Genomic DNA, 23,647 nt, shown 5'->3' on the forward strand with positions numbered 1-23,647 from the left:
GAGGATGAGACTTCTGAGGAGGAGTATGTGGATATAGACACTGACGAAGAAGAACTTAATGCAGGTTTGTTATGCTCTTTGGTCTTCTTTCTCAACCTCAATTGGAATCAACGAAAGGTCTTGTTCACTTATCCTAACGAAATGACTCTTATCCCCAGGTAGGACAGTCGATGAGCATGAGTCGCTCGCTTCTCATTATGCGGGATCCAGGCCTAGCGGCAAAGCTCTTACACAGGTTGAGACGCATGGCAAAGCCGCGCATGAACGACCCGTTGGTTCTATGAGGGGTGGTATTCCGAAAAAGAAGAAGACCGTTCATAAACCACACGTTGGTCAGCGCTCCTATGGAGTGGATTTAGGAGACTTCGCCGACGGAGAGGAAGGTAATATTTTATTGTCTTTCTTGCTTTAAGATGGTTTACCTTCTGGGATTCGTAATCATGTTTTATGTTCCAGGGTACTATGACGAGGGCGAGCTTCCACCGGATCCCGTATTCCCTGGTTCTGATAATCTGGATAGCTTCCTGCAGTAAATGTGCGACGCCATTCGTGACGATTCCATGGATGTCGATACGAACCTTGATACTGAGCAGGTTAATAGCGTTGAGCCCGCCATTCCATGTTCAGGTATATCTAACTCCGATGATACCCTCCTCGAGTAGCATTTAGAAGAGTTAAGTAATTCAGGATTCATTATTTTTCGTGCTGCGCTTTCTTTCAGATCACTTGAAGAATCCAAGCATGGATATTGGGGAAAAAGAATCTTCTGTTCCTGCTGCAGGTATTTCTGAGCTTTTTCTTCTTTCCCTATCTTCTTGTATATATATCCAATACTTAAATTATTCTGCAGATGTCGTATCAGAGAGGCCTGTTGAGGATGAGGCTTTTCATGATGTAGGTCTCGAGAAACAGGAGTATGTCTCTGCATCAAATTTTTCGGGACCCGACATTGGATTATTAGTCGACATGTTGGCTGAACAGGCTACCAGAGAAACTGTGGGACCACCCTTTGAGAGTGATTCATTCACAGGTATATATTTGATTCTCTTCATTTTGCCTGATCTTTTGTCTGACTAACAGAGGATTAATATAGCAGTACCAGTCATTGGGACTGATCCAGTATTGATTCCCGGCGTATCTAGCTTACCTCGGAGTGACGGACTTGCAGGTACGCACACGATCTAGGACGTCGTGTTCCTTTTCATTTGTCTGATTTTTGATTAATAGATGATATTGCAGTACCAGCCATTGGGACTGATCCAGTATCGATTCCCGGCGTATCTAGCTTACCTCGGAGTGACGGACTTGCAGGTACGCACACGATCTAGGACGTCGTGTTCCTTTTCATTTGTCTGATTTTTGACTAATAGATGGCTGTAATCATAGGACCAGCCACCGGGGCCGATACTCTTATGACTCCTGGCATTCCCCGTGTGCCTGAGGATGATGGACTTGCAGATATACAGATGATCTTATCATCTCGATCCTCTTTGTTTCACAACCAAAACAACAACAAAGGTTGGACGGCAACTCCGTCCACTTTTGTCTTAGGCGCCGGTTTTGCCTTTGGCACCCACACCTGCTTGTGTCTAGGCGGCTTCTCGACCATCTCTTCTTTCTGCATCTCTTCCGCTTTCTGCAGAAGGACTCGGGCATGCGCAAGCAATGCGCGGCGTTTCTTGATTCGCTCTTCGAGGGTTGAGCGAGTCCTCTTGACACGAACCCATTCGTTCGTTTCTGTCTTGGAGGAGGAGTTGGTTGTTCGCCGTTGTTGCTCTTGGCGTTGTCTGGACTTTAGATCCTCATTGTAACGGATCCCGTCCATGGATTCTGCGGCTTTGGCCATTTGTCGCGCAAGACTTTGACGCCGTCTTTGGCGCGCCCTCTTTGACAAGGTTGGGACACCTTCAGCGGTTGACTTTGTGGCGGAAGGGAGATCTGGATCTGCAGCTTCGACCACACTAGACGCCATAAGAGCGTCACGGGGAGTAGGTGCAACGGCGGTGAGGGGATCTTGGATCTTCGATCCGGAGGGCCCGCGAGCACTCTTGGAAGATGAAGTCTTCCTGCGCCCGTTTGGAGAGGCGGATCTGGAAGAAGAGGAAGAGAGGTACTCTTCAAACTTCTGTTGATCGAACTCGTATTCGATCTCTTCGTTCACCCGGATCTTGAATGTCGGTTGCGTCACGACAGCCTCGGCAGCGAGGCTGTTGGCTCCCACTGTGGGAAATCATCTTTCGATTGTTGAAGTGCTCGATCACTTCTTAGAATTATCAGAAGGTCGTGGGTTCGACTCCCACTGTGGTCGCTAATTTGTTTTCGTCGAAAGTTGCCTTAGTCATTGATTTCATTAAACTTCAAACGTTACAAATGAATTCAAATAACAAAAGAATAAAAGATTACAACTTTCTTGAAAATAACACAAGATCCGTTCGTCGTCTCTTGCTTGCGTGGGTCTTTAGCCTGTGACGGGGATGTTGATATCCGTGGACTACCTGGCAATCAGATCTGGTCCAGAGCTTCGTCGATCCGCAAGGAGATCTAGAAACTGAAGCGCTTATCTCGATGAAGCGAGATAATTGCTCTTCTTAGAATTACCACAACGGGATAATACTAAGGATTGGATGCGGGTGATGTAGATCTGACGAAGAACTCTCTTGTGTTGAAGTGCTCTCGAAAAATGAGGCCTAAGGCTTGTATTTATAGGCTTGAGAGGATAACGGAGCGGTTAAAAACGCTTAAAAGCCCAAATCTGCCTTGGAGACACCCCAGGGTGTCTCTACTTGATTGGAGACACCCTAGGGTGTCTCTCATTGATCCGAGACACCCTAGGGTGTCTCGGTTTGGGTCGAGACACCCTAGGGTGTCTCGGCCTTGGCCGAGACACCGTAGGGTGTCTCGTTGGTCCGAGACACTCCATTGAGGTGTATTCATCCGCTTCCACTGTAAATTCTTCGTCCGAACTCGGATTTGAGTGATTCGAAATGCGTTGGAAATCTGACGAGGAGTTCTATCAGCTTCGATGGTTAGACCATCTGTTGAATGAATGAGACACGAAGGGAATTGTTCCTTTTGTAAACATCGTGGGGCTCCTGATTAGCCCGTACCTTCGTTAGTTCACGTAGTTCGTCGATTCACTTTAATCATTCATCGACATCAATCGAACTCCTGTGAACCGGATAGTGATGTTCATCGTCGTTCCTTAACACTGAGCTGTTCGTGGAGACCTATAGGCAATTTTCGATGCCTACAGAGTGGTGTAAGGTTTTCGGTGAGCTAGAAAACCGAGTGTGTTGTGAAGTTTTCGGTGAACTAGAAAACCGAGTGTGAGGAGTGAACGTTGTTCGGTGTGCGTTGAAAACCGACACTATGAGGTGTAAACGTTATTCGGGTGAGCGTAGAAAATCCGGTTGTGATAGTGGATTTCTCCCCGGGAGTGGGGAGCGGAGACGTAGGACGGAAGGTCCGAACTCCGTGATCATATAGTGTGTTTGAGTGTGCTTTGGCGTTCATTTATATTTATGTTCATATCTTATATCGCCTTTGTCCATAGCTCATTATTTATATGATCCACTATCTAGTTCATATTGTTTACCACTTGTGTTAGTTTCATATCCTTGCATATATCATATATTGCTTATATCTCTTTGCTAGGATATTTCTTGTTGTTCATATTGCTTATCCTAGCTCATATAACTTGTTGTATTTCATACTTGCTAGGATAACTTGTTAATTAATTTTAATTGGCATATAATCGGATTAGATTAGCATAAGACCCTAATCACCCCCCCCCTCTAGGGTCTAACAGATTAGATGCTGAGTGGGCGAGCCCTTCCCGTCGAACGGCGTGAAGTTGATCAGGTTGAACTTCATCGGATACGGGATCAAATCCCACTCTCTCGTGTAAGGACACGAAATATCGGTCTTCTTTACCTCTCGAGCAGACATTAGAGCGTTAATTTTGCTCTCGAGGTCTTTCATCTTCTCGTCCTCGTCTATATCATGTTTTGGACGATTTCCAAGAGGAATAATGTGGTCACCCTTGGCATTATTATCTTTAGCGAGACCACCCCCAGCGTTGTTATCTCTAGGGGGTGCATTTGAACCACCCTCAGTATTTTTGGAGGGTGCGTCGGCCATGATGATTTCGTCCACTTCTGGATCGCTGTCAACTGCGGCGTTCTGGGTGCAGCGGCTGGATTCACCAAGTTGATTGGACAGAGCATGCATCTGTCGGTCATGCTCTTCCTTTATCTGTATCATGGCTATCTCCAATTCGAACTTGAAGTTCTCTTTTTGCTTAACCAAAGCATCCTCGATGATCTTGGTCATTTGTTCCGTGTTGATCATGAACGCCTCACGAGATTGTCCTATGCTGGACACCGTATTGTCAGAAGCGATGGCAGAGTTCGCATATGATGCTTTATCATCTGAGGATAATCCGTTATTCATCCTCTGATAATCCCTACGCCTAGTAGTTCCTGCGCGTAACCGAGTTATACGTTGGGATACGTCCGAAAAATGACGAGAACTGAAAATTCGCATTGACTTCCCTTTATCAGCCATATTGATAGTGACCTCTGGGAGTTCGTTGTCTCACGTAGCTGATCTTTTTCTACGAAAACGCCTTGGCTTAGTTTCCGACGCTTTATAGGAAAGCCTTTGGAATACCGAGACCCTCTGTGGAGCGGTCTTGGGGTAGCTATACGCTGATAATATTGCCCTGATAATTTTGGTACACGGATAGTGAGAATCTGCTTTCCGGGTACCTCTCTTTCGAAATTTATTCGTACCCCCAGCCCGATAGTACAACTCATCGACGTTGCGGTCAGAGTAACCTATTGGCTGTTTACATGAATTCTCAGGTATAACGCGTTCATCTGCTTGACGCGTTTTCTTCTGAGTAGACAATGCCTTATTGGCGTCTGCAGGAGTCACTCGTTTGGAATCACACTTTTCTGAGGGTGAAACCTTAACGAGCTCCTGGCCTTCTGTACGCCCCCCAAGCGGGCGGTTACAGAAATCAACTTGTTAGGAGGTCGCATACGACCCCCAGTCTAGATGTTTGTTCGAGGCTCCTTCAACGGTCCCAAGTGTTCCTTAACAAACGCTTTGCTTCGATCTTCGAGTAGAGAACCGAGGCGATCCTTCAATAGAATTCTAGATTTGGAGAGATCCACGCTATCATAGGGCTTCACTGAAGGTGCGGAGGCAATAGGAACGGGATCTGGAGTTGACGAAGGCCGGAGAGCAGTCTCGGATGCTTTTGCCTTAGGCGCTGATTTGGCTTTTGGCATCCAAAGTTGCTTAGATCTTGGTGGTTTTTTGACCACTTTTTCCTTCTACAACTCCTGTGCCTTCCGTACAAGGATCCTTGTCTGCGCTAGCAGTGCGCGGCGCTTATGGATACGCTCCTCAAGAGTTGAACGGGTCTTTTTGACACGAACCCATTCATTGGTTGCTGGTTTGGAGGAGGAGGTGTTTGCTTGCTGCTGGAACACTTGGCGCCTTCTGAGTTTCAGATCCGCATTACAGCAGATCCCGTCAACAGACTCCAAAACCTTAGCAATTGGCATGTGAGATGTTGATGGCGCCTTTGAGGAGTTGTCACGAACGTTGGATCTGGTTTCTTTGGAGGTCGGAGAGGGGTCTTCCACTGCATTCGGGTTCAGATCATCAGCCCTGGTCTTTGGATCTGAAGGCACGTTTTTCATGACAGTGGTTTTCCTGTGTTTGCAAGAAGAAGATCTGAAGGAGGAGGAGAAAATATATTACTTGAATTTTTGCTGGTCGAATTCGTATTCGACCTCTTCGAACACCGGGATCTTAATCGTCGGTTGTGTCACGACAGCCTCGGCAGCGTGGTCGCCAGTTTGTTTCCTTCGAAAGTTGCTTCCATTACTGATTTCATTATAACTTTGATCGTTTACAAAGAATTCAAGTAACAAAAAAATAAAAGAATTACAACTCTCTCGAAAATAACACAAGATCCGTTTATCGTCTCTTGCTCGCGTGGGTTTTTGGCCGGTGACGGGGACGTCAATATCCGTGGACTACCTGACAACAAGATCAGATCCGGAGCTTAGTCGATTCACGAAGGAATTAAGAATCTGAAGCGCTTATCTCGGCAAAAGCGAGATAATTGCTCTTCTTAAAATTACCACAACGGGGTAATCTTAAGGGATGAATACGATGGACTACAGATCTGATGAACTCTTCCTTCCTGCGCTGAAGAACTCGATCCGATCTCCTCCTCTCTTCTGAAATTCATGCACCTTCAATCTTCAGTCCGGCAGGGCTTCGCCAACGCTCGAGATTTTCTGATCTCAAAAAATAAAGGCCCTGAGGCTGTATTTATAGGCTTCAGGAGCCCTGTGTTTGGATAAGAACTGCCGATTCCCTTTTATCTTTAGTTAAAAATCATTTAACCACATTATCAGATCAGTTGGGGCAAAGCCAGGCGGTTAACGATCGAAAAACCACCGAAACAACTAAAATCAGCGTTTTTTGTATTGGAGACACTTCTGATGTATTGGAGACACTTATGATGTATTGGAGGCACTTTTGAGTGTCTTGGCCAAACCAAGCCACTTGAGAGTGTCTCGGCCAAGCCGATATTGGAGGCACTTTTGAGTGTCTTGGCCAAACCAAGCCACTTGAGAGTGTCTCGGCCAAGCCGAGACACCACAGGGTGTCTCAATTTGGCTTTTTCCAACTTTGGTTCATCGAGTTTGTTTTCACCGTAAATTCGTCGTCCGGACTCGGAATAACGTGGTTCAATATGCGTTGGAAAGCCGACGAGGAGATATACAGGCTCCCATGATTGAATTACATGCGGAGTAAATGGGACGTGAGGGGTGCTCCGTCTTTCGTAAACGATGTGGGGCTCCCGATCAGGTCTTATTCCCGTTATTGCGAAGTTTCATTGCTTCGTATGCTTCGTCGACTCACTTCATGTGTTCGTCGTCGTCAAATGAGCTCCTATGACTCGGATAACGACATTCATCATCTTCTCTCTGTCTCGAGTCGTGTACGGGGACCTATAGGCAATTTTGGACGTCTACACTTGTAATTTGATTTTTGTTGTAAAGAGTAGTTTTACAAAATACGAAGCTCACTCTTTTGTATTCATTGTAATAGATAAACAGTTATAATGAATTCTACAACAGAACTTGTTCCTGACACAAACAAACTGGCGACCACAGTAGGAGCCAACGGTCTCGCTGCCGAGACCGTCGTGTCGCAGCCAATCAAGATACCGGTTGAATCCACGGTCGAGTACGAATTTGACCAAGCGAAGTTTGAGGAGTATTTGTCATCCTCATCTGCAAAATTTTCCTCACCTCGCAAATACAGGAAGATTTCGTTTTCTAAGAAGGTTTATAAATTTTCAACTCCGTCGAATATTACTGGTGAAGACTCTCGTCCGATTGTTGCTGAGAATTTTACTCGCAACACCTCTGCTCATAATAACTCTACTCCAATTAAGGAGTCATTGAATCAAAGCCTACTGGCACTGACGAAGAGGGCTCATTGACGAAGAGGGCTCATCAGAGACAATGTCAGCATCGCGCTCATCAAATGGCTAAGTCCTTAGAACAAACCGACGAGATTCGTTACTACGCGGAACTAAAGTCGAGGAAACATTAAGTGGTCCAGTCGCCTCAACGACAAACCACTCACATCTCTGTTAAACTTACGATGGAGGAATGAGTTCTTGTCAAAAGAGCCCGTTCGACCTTTAAGGAACGCATCCAGAAGCGTCGTGCAAACGTCACTCGTGCCCGTGCGTTGGTGCGACAAATACAAGAAAGGAAGAAGGAAACGGTGGCTAAAGAACCACCAAAACTCCGTAAAGTTTGGATTCCAAAGTCCGAAGTTATGCAAAATCAACATTCGGAGGCCATCAAGACTCAGCCCTTTGGCCGAGACGGTGGAGATTGTCTCGCCCAAAGAGCCTTTGTTTGAGACAGTCTCAACTGTCTCGCCCAAAGAGACATTATCCGACACACTAGCAAGTGTCTCGCCCAAAGAATAGCCCCCGAAGCTAATCCTTCGACTCCATCGACATCCGCTCCTCGTCTGTCTGCTCCAAATATATCTGCTACACCATCAGTGAAGCCTTGGGTCAACCATGACCTATCAAAGGTTAAAATCACAATGGCGGATTGCCTTGATCCTTTGCACGAAGATCGAGGCAAAACTCTGGTCAAGGAACGCTTGGGTCTGGTGAACAAAATCCAAATGACTTGTCAAGCTGGGGGTCGTACGTGTCCTCCCACCAACCTAAAGCAATCTCAAATTGGGAAAATCCCAATTTCCACCCGCTTGGGGGATCATATCGAAGCTCAGAAGCCCATTAAGGCTCCACACCCGCAAAGGGGTGGTTCTAAACGTACGACTCCTGAGAATGCTAGCAAGACTTTACATTTTTAGAAGAAGACGTGTCCGTCAAAAGATGGCGTTATACCTGGGAGGTCACACCAACAGACGATAGGGTACTCTGGCAATCATACCGATGAGTTATACTATCAAGCTAGGGGTGTAAACAAATCTCAAAAGATGATTATCCGAGAAATAAGTTCTCATTGTTCTTGTCTGCAATTCATTAGAGTAGTACTATCAGAATGTGACTACTTCAAACGAGAAGTCATCCCGCAAAGAGTTTCAGTGCTCAAGAAGTTTTTCACCGAAATGTCGAAGTCCAAGCCGAGACATTTCCACAAGAGAAGATCAGCTATCCAAGATGAAGAATTCCCTGAAGTGACCATCAATATGACTGATAAAGGAAAATCTAAGTGGCATTCAAGTGAATCAAATCCCGACTTTTCCCCGGGAGGAAAAGTCAATCCAAGAATTGCTCAACGGATGTCTCGACTCCAGTTAGGAGCCATTAGACGTAGGGATTACAAGAGAATGCATGAAGGAATGTCCTCGGAGGATGAACTTTCGGACACTTGTTCTGCGATCGTTTCGGATGATACAATATCTAACACGGGGCAAGCCAGAGAAGTGTTCATAATCACTCCTGATCAGTTTGCTCAAATACTTCAAGAAGCTCTAGCCAAGCAACGTGAAGAAATTAGAGCTGAGATGAAGACGGAGATGGAGTTGGCTATCTAACAAATGAGAGAATTGCAAGCTCAATGGCTTCAACCTCCTGAGTCCAGTCAGCGAGCTGAATCCAGCCGCCGCACTCAGAATATTGTAAATGACAGTGATCCAGAAGTGGATGAAGTCATTATGGCTGATACACCTCCCAATAACAATAACGCTAGGGGTGGTTCAATGGATCCTCCCAATAACGATATTGGGGGTAGTTCAATTGCACCTCTTAATAACATTAGGGGTGGCCCAATTATTTCTGCTCAACATCACTCAAAGAGAGATGAAGATGAGGACAAGAAAATGCAAGACCTTGAAAACAAAGTCAATGCTTTGATATCCGCTCAGGAAGTAAAAAAGGCAGGTATTCCGTGTCCCTATCCAAAAGAATGGGATTCAATACCGTACCCAATAAAATTCAATCTGATTAACTTCACACCATTTGACGGGAATGGCTCACCTACTCAGCACTTGATTTATTTCAAGTCTCACTTAGGTGTGATCTCTGAAAATGAGGCTTTGATGGTACGGTCATTCGTTGGCACCCTTCATGGGCCCGCCTTCGATTGGTACCGACGTCTCAAACATGGTAGCGTCAACTGCTGGGATGACATGAAAAGTTTGTTCCTCAGCAATTTTTTCGATGATGACACCGAAATATCAATTGGAACTCTTATGGATGAGAAACAAAAAGACATAGAGTCAGTTGATAATTTTGTCAGCGCTTCCGTAACAAGGCAATGAATTGCAGAGATCCTGTCACAGAGGAGTTCATCCTTCAAACATGCCACAACAATCTCTCCATTAATGTTCTAGAAGCCCTGGGGGTCGTGCCTTTAGCAACTTGGAAAGAGTTAAAACTACGTGGCGAACAAGCTGAACGCTTCCTTCAAAGAAAGAAAGCTGAAAGAAGCCAACCGACGATATCTACAACCGCTGTGAATGTCAATCAAACGTCACAACAGCAACCCCGGAGGCAACAGAAGACTCCCGATCCGAAGTTTCAGAAGGAGTATTCTTTCGAAGATGATGAAGTTCCAGTTATCTTGAAATACCTCCTCATCAACGACAAAATCGAGCTACCACCTATTAAAGATCAGGAAGAAGATAAGAGGATTACGGATCCAAACTACTGTGCATATCACAGGAGGATTCTTCATCCCACCAAGATTTGCTTTGGACTCAAAAATAAAATCCAAGCTTAATTGACTCTGGCGTCATAACGGCGAAACAAGCCAAATAAAGACGACATTTACTCCATTGGGTACACGAGTATAAACTGTTTTCCCTAACTCCGATGAGTACACGAGTATAAACTGCTTCTCCATTTAACTCCGAAGAGTATACAAGTATAAACTGTTTCTTCATGTAACTCCGAAGAGTATAAGAGTATAAACTGCTTCTCCTTTCCTCCGACGGGTATACGAGATTAAACTACCTTCCTTATTTTCAACAACGGGAAGTTCCTGGAGAATATTACTCTTAATATTCTTAAGGATAACCAATAATGTGGCTGAATATAATTGGATTTTGATTCGCCAAAAAGCTGAGGGTGGAATACCTCAAATCATTCCAATGGGAAGTTCCTAGAGAATATTACACATGATATTTTTAAGGATAACCCAAAACCGATTGATTATTCAAGGTGAACACCAATCATCAGAATAATTTATTCTTAATCATGATTAAGAACCTCCTACTGTGCCTATTTAATTATTTTCAAGATGATTAAAACCCTCCTACTGTGACTTTCGAAGCACTATTTTGTTAAGATGAGATTCAATGACTTCATCGGGTCAATCTTCCCTCACGAAACCCCCACTGAGTAATTGTGGAGTGCTTAATAATTCACGGTCCTCCACCACAAAATCTCTCACTGATCAAATTAATTGACGGTAGGTCTACCAAAATTCTTTACGGTTGAATCCATTCAAACTCCCACTGTGCCTAAGCCTTTAACATCCTCACTGTTGAAGTCCTAACACGACATCCAAAATTTCAATCAGCTGATCCATAACGATTATCAAACCCCTTCGTATTAATTCTTTATCGCTTGACACCAAAAACTCCCACCAAGTGTTGTGTACAAGTTAACATTCCCATCGTTATTTGTACCTCGCTCTCACTTCTTATTTGGTCAAACCTTCCTACAGTTAGGACCAAAGCCAAAATCCTCTCTCGATTCCTTTCATGAACGAGAGGTTTGCTTTCAAAACTGAGATTCCTTTTTGGCAAACGAAAGGGCCTCAATTCCATTTGAACAATTTAGCCTATTAAAGGTAAAGTTGTCTTAACTCCCATTTGGTCAAACCTTTAAACAGTTAGGGCCAAAACCAAAATCCCCTCTTGATTCTTTTCATGAACGAGAGGTCCACATATTGAACGAACAAATCTTTAAATAGTTAGGATCATCTCAAACTCCTATTTGGTCAAACCTTTAAACAGTTAGGACCAAAGCCAAAATCCCCTCTCGATTCTTTCCATGAACGAGAGGTTCACAAATTGAACGATTAAACCTTTTAATAGTTAGGATCGTCTCAAACTCCACTCGGTCAAACCTTTAAACAGTTAGGACCAAAATCGGAATCACCTCTCGATAAATGAAAGGTTTCCACACATTCCCCACTCGGTCAAACCTTTAAATAGTTAGGACCAAAGTTGGAATTCCATCTCGATAAATGAGAAATCCACTTTTAGATTGGATAATCAATCCTTTTAACAGTTAGGGTTATCTAAATCTTCTCGATTCTCGGAGTGAAGATCCCACTCTTAGTTTCACCCTTCAGATTCTCAAAGTGGAGATCCTACTTTGAGTTTCTTTTACAGCAGGAGATAGAATATAAAATTTTTCCTCTCCAGCATCGGGTTCATCTCTACCAACAAAAAAGAGACCAGGAGATAGAATATAAAATTCTTCCTCTCCAGCATCGGGTTCATCTTTACCAACAAAAAAAGAGACCAGGAGATAGAATATAAAATTCTTCCTCTCCATCATTGGGTTCATCTCTACAAACAAAAAAGAGACCAGGAGATAGAATATAAAATTCTTCCTCTGTAGTGTCGGGTTCTTCTTTTTACCAAAAAGACGCAACCCCATCAACATTTTCAAATCCATGTTTTATATGTAGGGGACGCTATCTCAGTCCCTTATTAGAGATAGGTCTACGTATAACACATATTGCCGGGTGGTACGTTCCCGTAAAAATGACCAAACCTATGTATTCAACATCATAGTACAAAGTCTAAGAGAGTTTATTCTCTTAGCACAACGTTACATGCAGACCAGACTTAAACAATCTGCATGCTAGCCCGAGTCAAACGGTAATCGGTAAAGGCTTATCAAATCCGTTGATGACTGAGGATTTGCCAAAAATCCTATAAGTATTTATTCTGAGTAGGATAAACAATCATAATAAAGTTTAAACTCTGCCAAACTCAAGGAAGACACAAATTCAGCTCGAAGGCCACCTTTCTTCAAGCGGGACAATTGAACCCATCTCAGACACACGAGGTAGGGTATACTGTCTCGCGCACACAAGACAGCATCGAAAAAGTCTCTCTAGTGATTTTGGTCGTATCAGCTCCAATGGCTGGTCCTACAATCAAAATCCCACTGTGTTTAAGTAAAAAACCAACAAATGTATAATGGTCCATGCCAGGAGAAACTCCGTACAGGCAGATGAACCGACATCAACAATTGGTCTTACAGTCTCTACACTTGGGCTTGCCATATCCCAACGCCAGTCAACGCGTTGCAACGAAAGTCTACTCCAGCCAACGCGTCGATAATTCCGCCGAAATAAGGCTCAGGATGAAACGTCGGTTCAAGGAATTAATTCAGGGAGTTCAATCGTGACTCAGATACAAACTCCCCACGAAGGTGATTAGTTCAACGTAAATCAAACGACACGAGCTAATTCAAAAATTAACATGCCAGGTTCAGTTCAAGATTTTGACAACAGTCAAGCGATAAACGCAACACCAGAAAAATTTCAGCTATCCGACAAAAAAACTGAATAGACTAAAAGTTGAAGAAGTCAATGAATTAACGGCCAGGCATATCATATCCAAAATATTCCAGCTTCTTTTATAAAAGAATGAGACTAAAACACTTTGAAGGGGGTATCTGTAGACATAAAAAAATTGCCTATAGGTTCTTGCACATAGCTCGAGATGAAAAAAAGACGATGAATGTTACTATCCGAGTCAATGAGGATTATCTGAGTCAAAGAAGATCATCTGATACCGTAGATAAGCTAAAAAGCACATGAAGTAAGTCGGCGAAGCGTACGAGTCTGTAAAACACGCTAAACGATAAAGGAACAACTCAACCGAGAGTTGTGCTTCGCCCACAAAAGGGCGAAGTACCATGTGTGTTTTGCCCACTCCATGAGTGTATTGTCTATGGGAGGTTATAGAGCTCTTTGCAAGATTTCCAACGTATCTTGGATCATCTTATTCTGATATCGGACGAGAGAGTTGGAGCCAAAATACCCAAGACAACACAAACTGTCTCGGAAGTGCGAGACAGTCGCAACTGTCTCGTAACTGCGAGACAGTTATGACTGTCTCGCACCAAATCTGAAGAAGCTCAAAAGATAAAAGTTGTAGTTCTCTTTGTCATCTTTTCAACGTATCTTGGATCATCTCATTCCGATATCGAACGAGGAAGTTAGAGCTAAAATACCCGAGATAACACAAACTATCTCGGAAGTGCGACACAGTCGCAACTGTCTCGGAACTACGAGACAGTTATGACTGTCTCGCACCAAATCTGAGAAAGCTCAAAATACAAAAATTGTAGACCTCCCCGTCAGCTTTTCAACGCATTTGGATCATCTCATTCCGATATCGGACGAGGGAGTTAGAGCTAAAATACCTGAGACAATACAAACTGTCTCGGAAGTGCAAGACAGTCGCATCTGTCTCGGAACTACGAGATAGTTATGACTGTCTTGCACAAAATCTTAAGAAGCTCAAAAGATAAAAGTTGTAGATCTCTTCGTTAGATTTCCAACGCATCTTGGATCATCTCATTCCGATATCGAACGAGGGAGTTAGAGCCAAAATACCTAAGACAACACAAACTGTCTCGGAAGTGCGAGACAGTCACAAGTGTTTCAGAACTACGAGATATTTATGACTGTTTAGAACCAAATCTGTGTTGGCCTTCTTATTTTGATGATGATTTACAAACAATTTACATCTAATATTGTTTGTCTAGTGTTTGTGTTTTATATTGATTCTAGGCAAACAATATGTTGGAGGATGGATGGATTGCGCCATAACGATCATATCAAGAGGAGGTTGGCGGAATTGTAGAGTGAAGCAACGTACAATTCAAAGTTAAAGATCAAGTTCATGCTTCATCCGCGAGATTACCAAGTAGAGCTTATTGAAGACCAATCAAGCTTGGGTAACTTAGTTTAGGATTTATATTATGTGTGTTAAGTACGTTAAGCTCAATATCTATACACACACATTATGTTGGTTTTCATATATATATATATAGTGATATATATGTGTTTTGAGTTTTTATGATTATATATATGAAATTATATATTTCATATTTTCTATTGTGTTTTTGAAAACATTGCATAGAATATGCAATTTTGTGAAAATATTGTATTCTTAGTTTATAGACTTCAATATCAGTTTATACATGTTTTACTAAGTCTATAAAAACATTTCACAAAGTTTCAAAAGTTGGTTTATGTCAAAACATCAAAATTCAAGTATCTCATATTTTCATGTTTTGGACTAGTTTGTAAAATGATGATATTTTTCATTTGGGAAGTCCTTTCTGATAACCAGTTGATGTATCATGTTTATTATCATGTCTACAATCATTCCCCAAAGTTTTACATTTTTTGGAATTTATTTGATTTTTTTAAACAGGGTTTTAAAATCAGCAAATCAGCTTTTATATATGTCAGTTTTCGATCAGTTGATCATTTCTCACTGGGCGACAGAGAGTCTGTCGGTCGATCGGTCCGGTCGACCGAAAGCTCCATCGGTCGACCGCACCGGCCGACCGACGATGGTCCAGAACGTTTTTATGTGCTTTTTCGCTCCATCGGTCGACCGACGAGATTTTCGGTCGACCGACAAAAGAGCCGTTGGCTCCTAACGGCTATTTCTGAGCTGATTTCTCTGGGGCTGTTTTGTCATTTGGTTTGGGGTTTTTGCTGAGATTTCAAGTGGGTATAAATACCCATTGCTGATCTCTTTTTTTTTAAAAAAAAAAGAGAATGTTTTAACAAGTTTTAAAACAAGGGTTTAAACCTGTTTAGTTTTGGTTTAAGTTTGTTTTGGGTTTGCTGTTACAAAGAGGAGTTTATATCAACTATTGAAGAGTTCATCTTCAACATTTCATCATCCTCCCTTTGTGTTTTAGAGAAGTTTTCTTAACTCTATTTCCTAGCATTTCTACTATTGTATTTCATATCAATATTTTTGCTAGTTCTTATTGAGTTAAGTTTTTATTTACTCACTGTTACACACACCCACATTGAGCTTATTGTATCTTTCATACATAGTATAGTTGGGTGGTGAGAGATTGTAACTTTGAGCTGTGCTTAATTGAGTTCTCACCTTGTTAGAGAGACAATCATTTGTTATAGTGTGCTTATTGAGAGATTCACTTTGTAATATACTTGTACACCAAGTGAGGAGTGTGTGGTGAGAGTCGGGGATCGTCCCAAGAGGAGTGGCGTCGGTTGACGAGCCGAGGGAGAGGTTGTAACCGAGCACTTGAGGGAGATACGGCTAGGTCCAACACTTAGTGGGTGTAGAGTGGGATTACAATAGTGTGTTGATTGTAAAGTTTTCGGTTAGCTAGAAAACCGAGTGTGAGGTGTAAACGTTGTTCGGGTGAACGTAGAAAACCCGGTTGATAGTGGATTTCTCCCCGGGTGAACGTACAACACTAATGGGCATTTAAGAACTTTGTTTTGTTTGTTTTTTCTCAATTCCAACATCATGTGAGCCTCCAAATTAATTGATTGGTATCTAAAAAAAGGATTATTACTACAGTTTTGAATATTTTACAACTAGCCTCAAGAAAGTTGTGAAAATAACAAATAACCTACTAAATGTTTTGAAATATTACAACTCCCTAAAAAAATTTTACAAATGACCTCTTGAAAGTTCTAAAAATTACGAACACCCTACAAAATTATCTAAAAACTATAAACAGCCTTATGAAAGGTGCAAACAACCCCTTAAGAGTAAAAAATTATAAATAAACCCATGAGAAATTTGAGATTTAAAAATAGCACTAAATTGCATAAAATTATAAAATGCCTACTTTAAAAGCCATAATTTACAAACAATCCTTAGAAAAAATAAAAATTATGAACAATTCTTCGAAAAGTTCAAAAAATTTTAATTATACCCTAAAGTTTTATAAATAAACCTCTAAAAAACTTTGCAACTAATCCCTTGAAAGTTTTAAAAATCATAAATATCCACCTGAAATTTTTACAAACAGTCATTTGAAAATTTTACAACTTAGGCGAACTATTGGTGGAATTTCCTACTTTCCATTTTCTTGAGACAAGAGAAAAATCCAAATATCATTCGTGTCTCTATCTCCCAATCTCAGGTGAACCAAGTTTGAGCATTGATTGAAATCTTAGCATTTTGAATAACAATTTTTAGTTTTTTAAAATTGTAAATTATTATTTAGGTTCGTAAAGGACATTGATGGTTAAGCTATCTAATTTTTAATTTCAAATTTAAGACTGTAATTTATCTAACAAAAGTCTTATCACTCAAACTATCACTTTAACTGATGAAAAACTCTATTCTCTTTTTTTCTCATAATATAGCAAAAGGCGATACTTATTATCTTTCTTCATAAAGTATTATCATAATTAATAGATGATAGCTAGTCTACAAAGAAATATAATTAATCATTTGTATTATTACAATATGTAGCTTAACGCATAAACCAACATAAATTAACAAACTAAAGAAATCAAAATAATTAATCTGTGAGATTATCGACTTAATACTGGTGTTTGTTTGAACTTAGAAGAAAACCTATAGGTATGAATATACAATTCGTGTGCTATCAGATAAAATTATTGGATCCGGACTAAAAGTTGGTTCGGGTTATGATCATTCACGCTATCTATCCAGACCAGTTTAACGGCTTAATTAATCTTTAATCTATCTATTAATCAGTCTTTAGAATCAAGAATTCTAGAAGCATCCGTACCCGTCGATCTATAAATATCTCCAATTTTCTCTCTCCAAAAAAGAATCCCCAATATTTCCCGCCCTTTTCCTCGGCTCCTGCCTCTCATCGCTAGGGCTCCACTTCCGCTCTCTCCTCAGATCAAATGGCGTCTTCATCTTCGGCGCCTTCCGGCGAAAATGATCAACCATCTCCGGCCATTAGCGGCAGAGATGCCGGAGATGTCATCACCAGCGTCGGCACAACCGGCGGCGACAACAGCGGCGACAAAAGCATCGGTCGGGGAGACAGCATCGGGCGGAAGCAACACCGGTGGAGATGACAGAAGCGGCCACAACATCAGGGACGAAATCACCAGAGGCGACGACGCCGGAGGCGAGAAAGAGAAAAAGAAATGAAAGCGAGAACAGGACGGTGATGCTGAGGACCAAGGACAACAAGCTTGTCGAGATGAAGAAGGAGGCGGCCGAGCTGTCGGAGGTCCTCCACCGTCAGATCGAGGAGGGATTCGTCGGCGATGCAATCCCCGTCGATGTCAAGGAAAAAACCCTGATAAGAGTCAGAGTATACTGTGACGCGCACTCTCTTTTGGCGTCTTGGCCATCCGAAGTGGTGAAACAGAGGATGAAACAGAACTTTGATGATGAGTTCTCCCAAACCTTGGATTTTGCTAAACGTTTCTTCATGTTTCAGGTGAGCTTTCTTCGCATTACTTTTCCTTGTTAGATTCTTTTGATTGAATCTGGATCTGGGAAAAGTGATATGTTTGCTTTCGGTTTTTTGTTAGTTGAGTTTTGAGGAAACAGGCTAGAAAGTTTCTTGATCTTAAGATCATTATCAAGAACTAAGAATTATATTGTTTCTTAAGAACGTATTTAGAACATACACCGTTAAGACAGACTTATTAGGTCAGATCTGAGTGTTCTTGGATCTGAATTGGTCATCTATAATTAAGAGGGTGAAGGATCTTGAGATCATTATCAAGTATTAGGAATTATATGTTTATTAAGGAAGTATTTAACTTAAATCGCTAATACATTCTTTAAAAGGTAAATTGTTACGAGAAGTCAGATCTAAGTCACTGAGTGTCTCAGCGTTCTGAGAAACGATTTGATTACTGACTATCTTGGTACATAAACGTTTATAGCATATTTAAAATTGATTGGGATTTTTTTTGGGAGAGAATAATTGATTACGATCTGTGGTTACTTCAAGATAGACATGAGGCTTCGACCTTTTGAAATACATGTATGTTGAAATATGGATTCTTGATAAGTTGAAATTTGGACAAATAGCAAGGAATTCTTGAACCTGAAGGAGAAAATTTGAATATGAAAGAATTATCAACAACAAAGAGTTATATTGTTTGTTAAAGGAATATTTGAGTCTTACACCTTTAATTATTATCAATAGTAAATGCTTAGCATCTTTAAACATGGGATTATGAGAAGATACGTCGTTGGTAAATGTTATATGTTTGAGTCTTACATGTTGAAAATTGATTTGGATTTGTGGTCACTTGAAGATAAATATGAGAGTCTGATATTTCTACTTTGCAAAAAGAAATATATATATGTTGAAAATTGAATTCTTGATAGGTTGAAATTTGGACAAATGTCAGGGAATTCTTGGACCTCAAGGAGAAATTCAAATATGGGAACATTATCAAGAACTAAAAGTTATATTGTCTATTAAAGTGACATTCAAGTCTTACAAATTTAATTATTATCAATAATATACGCTTTACATATTCAAATACGGAATAATGAGAAGGCACAGTGTTAGTAGAGGTCAGATTGAGTATTCATACAATCTGTTTGCTGTGATCTGAGAAGCAATTTGATTGCTGATTAATCTTGGTGTATAAAAGTTTGACTTTTTTACTTTCAAAGAATTATATGTATGTTCAACTCCATCTCCTTGATAGGTCCAGAGAATTCTTGGACCTCGAGGAGAATATTCAAATATGAGAGCATTATGAGTAACTAAGAATTATGTTTATTAAAATAATATGTGTCTTAGATCTTTAATTATTATCAATAATAAATGCGTTACATCCTTAAGTACAGAAGACAAATTGCATTGTTAGTAAAGGTCTGATTGCGTACCCGTATGATCTGTTTTAAAGAAACAATGTGATTGCTGATTAATTTTGGTATAAGCTTATAGGATGCATATGGGAAGTAACAGATTTTTTCTTTTACACGTTTAAAATTGGTTGGAGTTACTGTCACTTCAGGATAAATCACGTTTTTGACCCTTTCCACTTTGCAAAGAGATTTATGCACTCCTCAATATGATCTGAAAATTGATTATACCTGTGGTAAGGTCCTTGAATGGCTGGATAAACCGATAATATGAGAGGGAGCAATTAGGGAGAGTGTTCTTGGCATACCAACGATAGCACCTATATCTCTAAGAAAAGTTGAATCGAGTGTGTAGAATGAGCTGATTACAAAAGTAGATGAAATTTTCATCTTAAGTACGGTTTGAGGATATGTGCATTTTTATTACAAGTTTTGTCATTAATGAGTATTATTAATACAGTCACATAGGACTTGCCGGACATTTCAATCAGTACATTTCAAGCAGGACATTTTATCCACGTTTTACGTTATTTACTTAATTCATATGGTTACTTGTACTGTAATTCCCTAAAGTTTCACCCAATTTTTGAGTTTGATACCTGAAGTTTAAATTTGGCGAGATGTTCCCGAAGTTTACCTATTCTACACTACCCATTACATGATCAGTGAGGATTCTGTTTAAAAGTCACCAGTCAATGCTTTTTGACTTTATACCCCTTATTTAACATAGAATCATTTAAAAACATAAATCTTAATGTATAGTTTCATCTGTCCAAAATCGAAGTAATGAAATTTGGTGAAAACTTTATCATTCACTTTGGATCTTCTGTTATCTTGATTTTAAGCTGTTTTTCTTGATTTTTCAGTGAAGATAATTTCTAATACATACTCATATTACCACAAATTCCATATTGTAACTCAGAAAATAAAAAATTAATAATTCTGTTGATATTTCAACAAAAGCATTAAACGTTTATTTAATCTAATTTAGGAACTGTACTTTGGGGATTTGATGAAAATTAGGAAGAAAACACAATATCACAAATAAAATATAAAGCATTAACAATAAAATAGGTATTAATGTAAATTTTCCCCTCTAGGCCACTAGTCCTGACTCCTGGTAGTTGTGTTTGATTCTTTTTCTTTTGTGTCATCTTTTGCTTGCTTGACAAATCCAGTTTTATTTTTCAGGTACCAGCACATTGCTGGCTGCAGCGGAACCATTAGCCTCCTACCTGCAGTTGAGTCCTAGTTAACTTAGTAGGGTTAACTCCAGTTTAAAAAAACTTTAGGCATCACTTGGACTATTTAAACTCCACGGTCTCAGTAAAAAACAGTGAACTTTAGGGTATTAAAGTGCAATTAGCCTAATTTATATTTTACAACTTAAACTTTTTTTTTCATGACATGCGGGGATTAGGAGGAAACAATACGAGCGTTATAATTTGATAAATTAAATGTTACTTCCATTCTTTAGTGGTATAAGGTTCAGGTTGCCTACATAAGGGTCAGGTTGCCTAACATTCATTTCTGCTAGCTTGGATCTAATCTTCACTTGCATGCATGACAAAGTGGGCTGCCTATGGGTGGGGAACTGAAACAAACAAAGTCATGAGGCAGAACGGTCTCTTGGCGTGTAGGCAGCAGAATAAGATTTACACATACATATCTTATTATTATTCCCTCCAACATGTTGTCTATCAAAAGCTTTAGTTTTACATGTGAACTGGTCTCTAAACTTGATGCTTTTCTGTGCAAGAATCGCAGCTCAATTTTCCCTGACATTTGTTCAGGACGTATTTTAACTTCTTTTCCATACATCGTTGTTCATTGCTAAACAACACAAATGAAGAAAACCTATGAAGAAGTGGTGCCTGAACTAGTGGTTCTTTTCCCCCCCTAAAGAGAAGTAAAGCTCCATAGTGTCCAGTACAGGGCATTTTATGTTTTTCTGGCTTTTCATCTTAACCAATGTATCATGCACGTCTTGATAAGTACTCAAACATGCTCAAATAGTTGTGAAGGACAATTTAGATCTTGTACGTGCATATGGTTCACCATCTTTGAGCTTGAGAAAGTTGATCTCTTATTGTGGTTTAAAAGGGACTTATTAGAGTGCATCCCACCTGTTGCTGTCCTCCTTTGTATAGGCTGCAATTTCTCTCAAGATTAAAGGATTAGTTGATTTGCTCGGTGAAACTTTAGCTGCTAAGACGAGTGGGAAACCTATTGATGAACTTCTCAGCATGATCAAAGAAGACAATGAGCTCACCCCTGAGGAAGAGGAACAGGTTCTTAGGGATCTTGACAGGATCGTTCTTTGAAAAAGGATATCCTTTTACAAGTAGACTGACTATGATTTTGCAATGGGGTAAAACAACTTCAGCTTCTGGTTTGCATTGATGGTGGTTATAGGTTCAAAAAATATGGTTAAGACTACAGTAACATTTTTTTTGCTACATTCATACAGCTAAATGACTTCTGAAGTTTCTTGAATTTGGGTTTTAGAGTTTCATATCCTGACAGTGCCCAATACTGTAACATGTGGGTTAAGACTAAAGTATCATTTTTTGCTATATTCACACTGAGATCTGAAGTTCCTGAAATTTGGACTGTTAGAGTTCTGTATCCTGACATTGCAGAATATTGTTGCATCTTGCTTAGAGGATTTAAATGAATGAAAAGAGCTAAACTGGATGAGATGTTTTTTGGATACATGGTTTTGAGCTTCACGTATCCATGATATCGTTTTCAATTCTTAGTTTATTAATTATTACTCCCATATTAAATATTGAAAGATTAGGGTTTAAGATCATATTCTCACTGATAGAATAAATTGGCTTATATAGCCTTACACCCACATTTACACAAAACCCCTCTAATATTCTTTAATTACATTATCTTTTCAACACTCCTCCTCAAGATGAGCGAAAGATATCTATTAAACCCATCTTGTCACACCCTCTAGCTAGATCTACTGAGCTAAGCCCTTTAGTCAAGCAGTCTGCAGCTTGCTCCTTAGTTGGAACATGACCTAACTCCAGTAACCCACTGTTCAGCTTCTCCTTGATGAAGAATCTATCAATCTTAATGTGCTTAGTTCTGTCATGCTGAACTGGGTTGTTGGCGATACTGATAGTTGACTTGTTGTCGCACCACAAACTCATCTTGGCCCCTTGGTCAAGGTTCAGCTCCACTAGCATGTTCTTCAGCCATATTAACTCCGCAACCCCCAACTGTGCTGTATCATCAGCGATCTGGATGCTCTCTGCTTCTGTTAAGTGCGTGTAAGATAAAAAATCATTGGCATTGCTTGTCACATGTCTGGATGCTCCAGAATCCATTATCCAGGCGGTGGATCTTTCCTCGTTTGAGTGTGCACAAGGGCGTAATTGGCATAGTCCCCTCCAGAGAGAGTAGTGGATGACCCCTCAGACACATCACCTACTACTCTTTGCTTCCTCCTCAGTGCTGCCAAGAGTGCCCGATCCTCATCAGTGAAGATCATCTCAGCTTCTTCTTCCCTTTCTGTCACTGTCAAGTTTGCCCGGTGGCCTCCTCTTCCACCTCGCGTGCTTCCACGGCCACGGCCACGGCCTCCAGCCTGACCATGTTCACCCCAGTTCCTCTCCCTGGGTGGCTTAGTGCACATCTGTCTCAGATGTCCTACCTCTCCGTAGTTGAAGCACTGCCTAGTCTCCCCTCTGAATTCAGTTTTATCCGGATTGGATACCATCAGTGGACTTCTCCTCTGTAAGTCCACCTGTCCACTTATCCGGATTGGCTCCATGTTCTTCGAGCCCTCTCCCTTCGACAACCTCATCAGTTGCATCAGTGTTGAGATCTCATCAGGATTCAACTTCTTGATGATCTCCTCCATCGGATTTTTATCAGCCTCCGTCATCGATTCAACTTGTATTCTTATGGTGCGCAGCGAAAATTCCGGCAGCACTTCGGCAACACAACAAGAGAGTTAGATCAACAAGAATTCTTGTTTTACTAAGGAAACAAGAACCAAAAGCAAGATATCTCAATAAGGTGAGATATCAGCTCTTCCTCTTATCAGTTCAAGGATTGACCTATCGAGGGAACCTAAACAAGCTATTACAATTCGAGAAAAGAAAAAGAGTCATCTAATACAGATTACAGATCCCCTTTATTATTATTATTATTTTCTTCTTCTCTTGGATCTAATCAGCACGTCCTGGCCATCTTCTCTTCCCTGGTCATCTTCTCTTCCCCCCCCCCCCAC

General features: G+C 40.8%; 2 protein-coding genes across 5 annotated transcripts in view; both read left to right on the forward strand.

Annotated features, from left to right (window-relative positions):
* LOC109838909 lies at window positions 534-1,328 on the forward strand. Its single transcript, XM_020407335.1, has 5 exons — window positions 534-627; window positions 722-781; window positions 851-1,030; window positions 1,097-1,168; window positions 1,240-1,328. Exons 1-5 carry the CDS (start codon window positions 534-536, stop codon window positions 1,326-1,328), a joined length of 495 nt encoding a protein of 164 aa, XP_020262924.1.
* The window catches only part of LOC109836008 (SKP1-like protein 14), a 10,311-nt gene continuing 4,017 nt past the window's right edge, over window positions 17,354-23,647 (forward strand). For 2 of the 4 annotated variants that reach the window (XR_002245775.1, XM_020403952.1), the window contains exon 1: window positions 17,354-18,001. Coding sequence is in view for 3 of the 4 variants with exons in the window: in XM_020403952.1 (XP_020259541.1) it covers window positions 17,627-18,001 (375 nt within the window). In the remaining variant the exon portion in view is untranslated. Of the gene's footprint in view, window positions 18,002-21,498; window positions 21,972-23,647 lie in introns of those variants that run through there. The other 2 variants (XM_020403954.1, XM_020403953.1) reach the window with 2 other exon arrangements.

This window comes from Asparagus officinalis, chromosome 4, assembly GCF_001876935.1.
Source record: "Asparagus officinalis chromosome 4, Aspof.V1, whole genome shotgun sequence".
Classification (NCBI taxonomy): domain Eukaryota; kingdom Viridiplantae; phylum Streptophyta; class Magnoliopsida; order Asparagales; family Asparagaceae; genus Asparagus; species Asparagus officinalis.